Source organism: Elgaria multicarinata, chromosome 2 (genome assembly GCF_023053635.1).
Source record: "Elgaria multicarinata webbii isolate HBS135686 ecotype San Diego chromosome 2, rElgMul1.1.pri, whole genome shotgun sequence".
In the NCBI taxonomy this organism is placed as follows: Eukaryota; Metazoa; Chordata; class Lepidosauria; order Squamata; family Anguidae; genus Elgaria; species Elgaria multicarinata.
The window spans coordinates 109,937,099-109,945,834 of record NC_086172.1 but is presented as its reverse complement, the minus strand read 5'-3'; the positions used below and the strand labels follow the sequence as shown (position 1 = coordinate 109,945,834).

The 8,736-nt window shown below is 48.3% G+C and overlaps 1 protein-coding gene across 1 annotated transcript in view; it reads left to right on the top strand.

Moving 5' to 3' along the window:
• The first annotated feature begins 537 nt into the window (after positions 1-537).
• LOC134392770 (7-dehydrocholesterol reductase-like) overlaps positions 538-8,736 on the top strand; it is a 31,393-nt gene continuing 23,194 nt past the window's right edge. Inside the window, exon 1 of the mRNA XM_063117373.1 lies at positions 538-638. Coding sequence (XP_062973443.1) covers positions 595-638 — 44 coding nt within the window. The 5' untranslated portion in view covers positions 538-594. The remainder of the gene's footprint in view (positions 639-8,736) is intronic.

Genomic DNA, 8,736 nt, shown 5'->3' with positions numbered 1-8,736 from the left:
GCTGACTTGATATGGAGGAGGAAGCTTAGCCGATATTGGGCTACACCAGGTGATGTGACAGTTTCAGTGCTTCTACAACCTCTGGGAGCATGAAAGTAGCAGACAAATGTTAACCCTCCATTCTTGACAATATAAAATCCAGCTGTTACTCAGAACTGTCTCTATCCTGGGCAAGCCAGGCAGGTTCCTTGGTCACCAGGGCAGTTAAAGCCTTGCAGATTCTGCAGTTTGTGTGCATGCCTCATCTAGAACTGTCCTTTTAAAAATGACTTCATAGTTCAAGCTTTTAGCCCTTAGAGCTACAAAAATGAGACAACACATGGGCAAGGCATAGTGAAATTCCCAAAGCAAGAAGAAAGGCTCACCAGAATTTCCCCCATGGTCAGGAGTTGGTGTATGAGTGAACCACATCTTTGCCCTCCCTGTGGTTATCAAAAGCAGAATAAATACAAGTCACAGAATTTCCTGAATGGGTTGAAAATGTTTTGTAGTTAACAGTTTAATATTTGTTTGTGTGTGTCTTCCCTTCTCCTGCAGGTTTCAGTAACGGCTCGAAGGGAAACTCAGTTTTCTGAAGGCAGAAATAAAAGTGTCATGAATGGTAGTGGAACCTCCCAAGGACAATGGGGCAGAGCCTGGTAAGAGGATCCTACCACCAGAGAAACACCTTATCTTTATGCTGCGGTCCGGGAGAGGGAATGATTGATGGAGGAAGGGAATTCTACCAGTCAGGACCTAGCAAGGGGGGAATCCGCACGTTGTTCCCAGTGCGCTTTTATGCGGTCCCAGTGCACCCCGAAAACTATAGTGTGACTTGCCTGTAAAAGAAATGACGAAGAGCCGTCCATGTCGCCGCCGGCGAGGAGAGCTCAGGAAAAGAAGGCGGGGTGGAGAGCTTCTTCCGCTTTTCACCCTGCCTTCTTTTCCCGAGCTCTCCTCGCCGGCGGAGAGCTCTCCTCGCCGGTGCTGGCGGCGACATGGGCGGCTCTTCGTCGTTTCTTTTACAGGCAAGTCACACTATAGTTTTCGGGGTGCCCTGGGGTCACATAAAAGCGGTCTGGGAGCGACATGTGGATCCTCCCCAAGACTGTTTGGTTTGAATCTCACATAGGCTGAAGTGCCTACAGGCCCTAGGAAATAGGCAATGAAGAGTGCTCATAACATGCCAGAAAAGAAAAAAAAGAGGTGGAAAATGGTTCAATTCAATTTTCCCTCTGCCAAGGCTTACCCCTGCAACCTGGTCATTATTATTATTATTATTATTATTATTATTATTATTATTATTATTTATTTATATAGCACCATCAATGTACATGGTGCTGTACAGAGTAAAACAGTAAATAGCAAGACTCTGCCGCATAGGCTTACAATCTAATAAAATCATAGTAAAACAATAAGGAGGGGAAGAGAATGCAAACAGGCACAGGGTAGGGTAAGCAGGCACAGGGTAGGGTAAAACTAACAGTATAAAGTCTGCACAACATCAAGTTTTAAAAGCTTTAGGAAAAAGAAAAGTTTTTAGTTGAGCTTTAAAAGCTGCGATTGAAGTTGTAGTTCTCAAATGTTCTGGAAGAGCGTTCCAGGCGTAAGGGGCAGCAGAAGAAAATGGACGGAGCCGAGCAAGGGAAGTAGAGGCCCTTGGGCAGGCGAGAAACATGGCATCAGAGGAGCGAAGAGCACGAGCGGGGCAATAGTGTGAGATAAGAGAGGAGAGATAGGAAGGAGCTAGACCGTGAAAAGCTTTGAAGGTTAACAGGAGAAGTTTATATTGGATTCTGAAGTGAATTGGAAGCCAATGAAGAGATTTCAGAAGCGGAGTAACATGGTCAGAGCGGCGAGCCAATATTTAGGCGGAAGTGCAGTTTCTGCTGAATTGCTTGCTTTGCTATAATGGAGGAAAGGTTCTTTGGGAAGAAATGGACATTATTAAAAGGAATAAACCCACAGGGGTTTGCTATTTCTTCACCCATGGGTCAAATGCATCTTCTGGAGCAAATTACGGCTAAGTATTTCCAAAGTCATTCAAGTGGGAAAGCATAATATGTCAGGGAACGGGAAGGTAACCCCTGGCCCATGTGCCTAATCTGGCCCACGGGGTTGCGCAGTGTCACCTGCAGAAGGGTTTTTCTAAACACACACACACCAGCCTGTATAGAAAAATCCCTTTGTTATCGCCAATCCCTGAGATAAATTAGAGTTCTTTGGGCTATTTCCTTATGTTCCTTTGGAGGTGTAATTTTATGTGTCTGAAAGGTAAAGGCTCTTTTGGAAGCCTGCTGGGACACCCTCTCGAACTGGTATACTGCAGGAGGCTGGGAGTATTATGTCAGCCAGTAAAGATTTTCTGGAGTTGCTACACCTCCGACAGTGTTGGATGCTCCACAATGTTAATGATCTCCTAGTTGAATACGGTCCGTTCACCCAAAGCATTTACCAGGAAAATGGGGTAGATCCCAGGCTGCCCTTCTACATGCGGAAAGTGTCCAGTGCCCACAGAGGCCAGTTTTTAGCATCATGCCCTGGAGCACCTTTCCCCAACCTGGTGCCTTTCAGATGTTTTGGAACACAATTCCCAGCTTTCCTGACCATTGGCTGTGCTGGCTGGGGCAGAAACATTTGAAAGCTATCTGTTTGAGGAAGGGTGCCCCAAATCAGGGATGGGGAACCCAATCCAAGGACTGAATTAGCTCCAGACAAGTGCATGGAAAAGGCACAGCCCAAAATGGGTGGGGCCACGCCCACTGCTGGCATGCAGTCCCTGACACACTTGTCCCTCCATATACGTAGTCTCTCTCATGGACACGAACATATACAGATATACAAATACTAATTCATGCAAAGAAATACATATGCACAGGACTCGGCTGGTGCCTCAAGGAGGTGCCAGCTGAGTCCCAAGCTGCTTTCGCTTGCCCATCCCCTTCCCCAGTTGGGGAAGATGAGTGAGGAGTGAAGCTGATTGAGTTGTGCCCTCAAGGTGTACTCTTTGGGGGCCTGGGACACTCTCATGTCCCCTCTCTGTTCTCTGAGGGGGCTGGGCTTTGGCCTCACCCAAGGCCTCAATGGTCCAGATGGAGTGTCTTGATAGAGCAAATTCAGCCTGCAGGCCAGAGTGTTAAGAGCTTAACTAAATTCAAATGTTTTCTCGCTCGTCCAAGCAGAAGTAGGAGAATAGCTAAGAACCTACTGCTTACCATGCTGCTATTAGTACTGGTATCTGCAGAACACGATTCACAGCTTTTTTATGTTTGGCCCACAGTTTTTGACGTCCATTAACATGCAGTTGTTACTTCAGCGCGCATAATTATGAATAGATATTCATTATGTGCTTTGACTAATTAAGTGAACCACTTTGTTGTTCGAGTAATGTGATGCTGTCGTTCACATAGCAAACTTGCGTTTCTTACGATTTATAACAATCTGCCCAGTACCACACTTGGGATTATTACTGTCTATGAGAGGGGTGCAGAATCTCTTCCAATCTGAAGGTCAAATTCCACTTTGGAGAAACTCTTGAGGAGTACAACCCAGCTGTGGATAGGGCCAAAACATTAAAAAAAATGCCCCAAATATCATTTAATTTCATTTCATTTCATTTATTGCATTTTTATACCGCCCAATAGCCGAAGCTCTCTGGGCGGTTTACAAAAATTAAAAACTACAACAATATTTAACAATGTACAAATCAACAATATCACAATAATATTCAAAATATACTAAATATACATGTACAGCAAAACAAAACAGGTAAGGAAAAAAAAGCCTTCAACTCCAGCCTTGCTTTAATGTCTCCAGGTGGTGGGGGGGGAGGGGAGCAGGTGGAATAGCTCACCCTTGATGGTCCAGCATTTCTCCCCCAGAAGCAGCACATTTTAGCTCAAAGGTTTTACTTCCTGTAACTGAGCCTTAGGGGAGGCACTTCAGCCTTTTAGAATGGGGGAGGACTGCACAAAAGCCAAGAAAACACCCAACGATTGGCAGTTGGGGGAAAGGGGAAGGGCCAAGGAAAGGCATGTGGCCTTCTGGGCCCCCCAGGTAGGCTGGATTTACCTCCCCTGCCCCCGCGTGTCTGACCTGCACCTTGGTCTATAGCGACCCTAGGCCAGCCGTATCCATGTTAAATCCTGAACATACTGGGGACTTCTCAGTTCGGCAAAATGATCTCCTAGTTGAATAAGGTCGGTTAAACTATGGAATTTGCCACCTCAAGGTGTAGTAATGTCCACCAGTTTGGATGGCTTTAAAAAGGGATTGGACAATTTCATGGAGGACAAGGCTATCCATGGCTATTAGTCCTGTTAGCTATATGTTGCCTCCTGTATCAGAGGCATTATGCCTACAAATACCAGTTGCTGGGAAATGCCACAGAGGTAGGGTGACCAACTGTCAGGATTTCCCCGGATTTGTCCTGGTTTTTGTTCTTTCCATGGTGTCAGGGGGGATTTTCTATAATTTTCAATAATGTCCTGGAATGACACACCTTCCCCTTTAAGGCTGCCATTAGCATGGCAGGAGGGAATGACATGCTTTCTTGAGGTACATCATTCCCCCACCCCGAGCTCCAATTGAGGTCTTAAAGGGGAAAGTGGGTCATTCGTGGACCTTATAGAAAAGGCCCCCATTGGAGTGGATGGTGGTGGTGCAGAATGAAATCCTTTCCCCTCCTCCACTCCAATCTGGTTCTTTAAGGTGGCGGGGGAATAACGTACTTTCTGCAGGACAGCTAGGTGTCCTCTTTTTTGGTTTCCCAAATATGGTCTCCCTACACAGAGGGAGGCTGCTGCTGTTTTTGCACTCATGTCCTCCTCCTGGGTTTTCTACAGGCAGCTGTGTGGCCCCTGGTCTGATCCAGCATGGTTCTTATTTTCACCGTTTTATCTTTAAATCTAATGCACACAATGTTTTAGATGTGATTGGGGCAGGCCTGCATTTAAAGAGACAGCTTTCCCACGTCACACCTAGTTTTGTCCTTGAAGTTCACAGATTCCCTCTGATCACTGAAATTGCAAAAACAAACACTGCTGTTAACCTTGACCAATGCATTTTCGGTGTTGAGAAATGCCCTGCAGGCATGAGGGAGGGTTTCATTTGGGAAGGATCCCAGACAGATGAGGCCATTCATGTTTCAACTCAAGATCAGTATATAACTAGGGCTGTGCCCCCCCGATCCGCTCTGGTTCCCGATCTGCAAATTCCAGATCGGGTCCGTTCCGACCCACATCGATCCGCCTATGGTCCACTCCGCTTCACTGCGGAGCTCCGGATCCGAATTGGAGCTCTGTTTTCCCCGCATAGACTTGCATTGAAATCCAAATACCTATAACTTTTTTTCTGTTAATGTTAGAAACCTCAAAATCACCACCATCAGAGCTTATTCATGTATCCACATTCATGACCAGTTGGAAGGAAATCTGAGCCTCCACTGATTTTGAGGGAATTTTTGAAAATCCTACATGCCATTTTCAGAAATGGGATTTACTCTTGACATTTTTACAGATACAAACTTGCAAATGGGCACCCTCACAGATGCCACCAAGATCCACATTCATGGCAAGTTTCAATCCAATCCAAGTATGCCCTGATTTTTAGCGATTTTTTAAACATTTTAAGCATCACCCCCTAACACCAATTCACACCCCTTTCGATATCTCCATCACTGTAAATGTTAGAAATCTCAAAATCACCACCATGAGAGCTTATCCATGTATCCATATTTGTACCCATTTGGAAGGAAATCCGAAGCTCCAGTGATTTGGGGGGAATATTTGAAAATCCTACACCCCATTTTCAGAAATCCAAATATCTCAGGGATTTTTAAAGCTGCAGACAGCTAAATAGGCTTAACTTATTCATGGCCATTTCACAGGAAATCCCAACATGCCATGAATTGGGGAGTATTTAAAGATAAACCTAAATATGAACCTTCTTCCACACTTCAAAAATTGACTTGGAACTTCAAGAATTCTAAACAGGGTGAGCGCAGGAAGGACTAATCCCCTGAGTCAAAGCAAGACATGCACAAACCGTCCCTGTGAGGTGGGCACAGAGGAGAGGCAGCAGGCAGCTATGCCCCAGTAGCACTGGGAGCAAGCATGCCAGAGGCTGGTGGGGTTGACCCACAAAGCCTATCATCTGGTACCTCTCCCAGGCAGGCAGGCAGAGAGGCGGGCACAGGCGGGCAGGCAGACATTTCTGCAGTCACAAGTAAGTGAGCCAAGGATTGTTTCCATTCCAGGCCAGTATTGCAAAGCAGCCCTGTTAGGCGGGAACAGTACAGACAGATGTCGTTCGCAACCCATAACTAATAGGAGGAGAAGAGTAAACCTTTGTCTTCCTTGCTTCAGAGTTGATTGACTGCACTGTAATCCCAGCCATTATACAATTATAATAATAGTAACCAGAATTCTAGCAGTACTACTACTAACATTGATAATAACAATCACAACAACAATATGAAGTTGAACCACATCAAAGCCTGCCTGACTTCTCTGAATTGGGAAAACCAGAACGAGAAAGGAGGGGTGGAAAAGCAGCAGTTCTGCTGCTTGCAAGAAATACTTGGTGAATGTAGTGAGAGGAGCTAGTGAAGCCGGACCTGGTTTGAGTTCCATAGTCCCATGCTGCTGCTGCTTTTGTTATTGAAGCAGTTACTTTGAGTGTGGAAGATGATGCAGCCATCTACCATGCTGTGGCTTGGAGCATTAACGTTGCTGGATGATCCACCTGTATAGTATTCCAGTACTGCAAAGTGGACGTGTCGAATGACCTGGAGAAATCAATCCTCAACCAGCACCCTCCAAATGACAACCAGTGGACCAGTGGAAGTCCCATTCCAGTTGGAGAACAGCCCTGGCCTACAGCGATGGTGAAGGCAAGGACTGCCACGAGTTGCTGTGTGAGGTAGCTTCTGAATGCCAGGAGCCTACATAGGAGCAGCCCAAGGACCAAGTGAGAGCTAGCTAAAAGCTTCCAAACAAAATCCGGACTTGGTTGGGGTTCCGTAGTGCCCTGATGCTGCTTTACTTATTGAAGCAGTTTTCTTTGAGTGTGGAAGATAATGGTGAAGTGAAGGAGTGGCACGAGTTGCTGTGTGAGGTAGCTGCTCAAAGCCAGGAGCCCAGACAGGAGCACCCAACAGACCTAACTGTGAGAAACTACGCTCAGCGAAGTGAACGTGCCATGTGTCTTCTTCTGTCAAGAGAGGTGGAAGAACAACCAAAGAGCAACCAGTGGACTGGTGCTGCTGTGGGGAGTGGTGGCCTGCTCCTCTGCCCCACTCTGCCCCACCCTCTCGGCCCGTGCCGCCCGCACTTGGCCCACAAGCATTTCCACCCAGTGCTGCCTGCTATTTGGCCCACAAAGCCCATCCTTCACACGAGGGTCGCACATGGTGGCCAACATGTAGAACTTGTCTGTCTGTCTGGGCTCCACCCTCTGCATCAGGCCATCCCTCAGCCTAGTCACCGCTTCGCGTACCTCGGACTCGAAGCGCTTCCCGGTGACGGGATCCTGGGCCTCCAGAAACTCGCCCATCTGTTTCTGGAGATGCCTGCACACAGGGATCACCTGGCTGAGGAGGGCAGAGCTAGTGCTCAGGGTCTCCGTGGCTTCAAGGAATGGCTTGAGGACCACCACCAGCTGGGATATGGCCTCCCACTGCTGCCTGTCCAGTGCTGCCTGTAGGCCAATGTCCCTGACCCTGGACATCTCATGGATGGCACGCTGTTGCTCCACCATACGCTCCAGCATGAGGTAGGTGGAGTTCCAGCGTGTCACCACGTCTTGCACTAGCCTGTGCTGCGGGAGATTCAACTCCTCCTGCTTCTCCTGCAGCAATCGACTGCCCTTGACGCTGTGGTGGAAATGCCCTGCCACCTTCCTGCAGCTCTCCAGGAGGTTACGGATACCGGCCAGGGGACCGAGGTTGGCCTTGCTGCCCATTCCAAGGCCATCCCTTACCACCAGGTTCAAGACATGAGCAATGCAGCGGACGCCCTCTAATCTGCCATCGTGCACCACCTTCACCATGTTGGCTCCCCGTCCATGACCACGTAACCGCGGGTGAGCTGGTGCCCGGCTAACCACCCATCCACCATGCGGTTAATGGCCTCCGCAATCTCCGCCGCCATGTGGGAGTGGTCCATCACTTGCGTATGGAGGAGGGCGCAGCAGTAGCCCACCTTGCCAGACCCTTTAGTGCCGGATGCTTCCTGCCCCACAGCTGCCCACCAGTGAGCCATCTGTTAGGAACTGGCAGGTATCTGACGATGAAGAGTCTGGGAATGAAGAGCCGCAGGCTGGACCCAGTACCAGCATGGCTGGGCAGCAGCCAGCGGGGGCTCCCTCCAGCTCAGCCTTAGAAGAAGAGCAAACAAACATCTTACTGGTGCCATCGTTCAAACAACAAAGGGCGGAGAAGGAGGCGTTACGCAGATCCAAGAGTATTGCTACTAAACGCCAGATAAACAGGGAACAGCTGTGATTCTGGGCTTGGGTATTTAAGTAACAGTGCGCAGGCCAGGAACTTGTCAGACTCAGGGCGGATCCGCACGTCAGCCCCAGAGCGCATTTATGCGACTCTAGGACACCCCAGAAACGCTAGTCTGTACTTGCCTGTAAAAAGAAACTAGGAAGAGACAGAGCCGCCGCTGCTGCCGCCACCGCCACTGAGCTCTCCCCGGCCGGCTCGGAGAGTTCTTTTTGAAGAAGGCGGGGGTAGAGAGCTTCTTCCGCTGT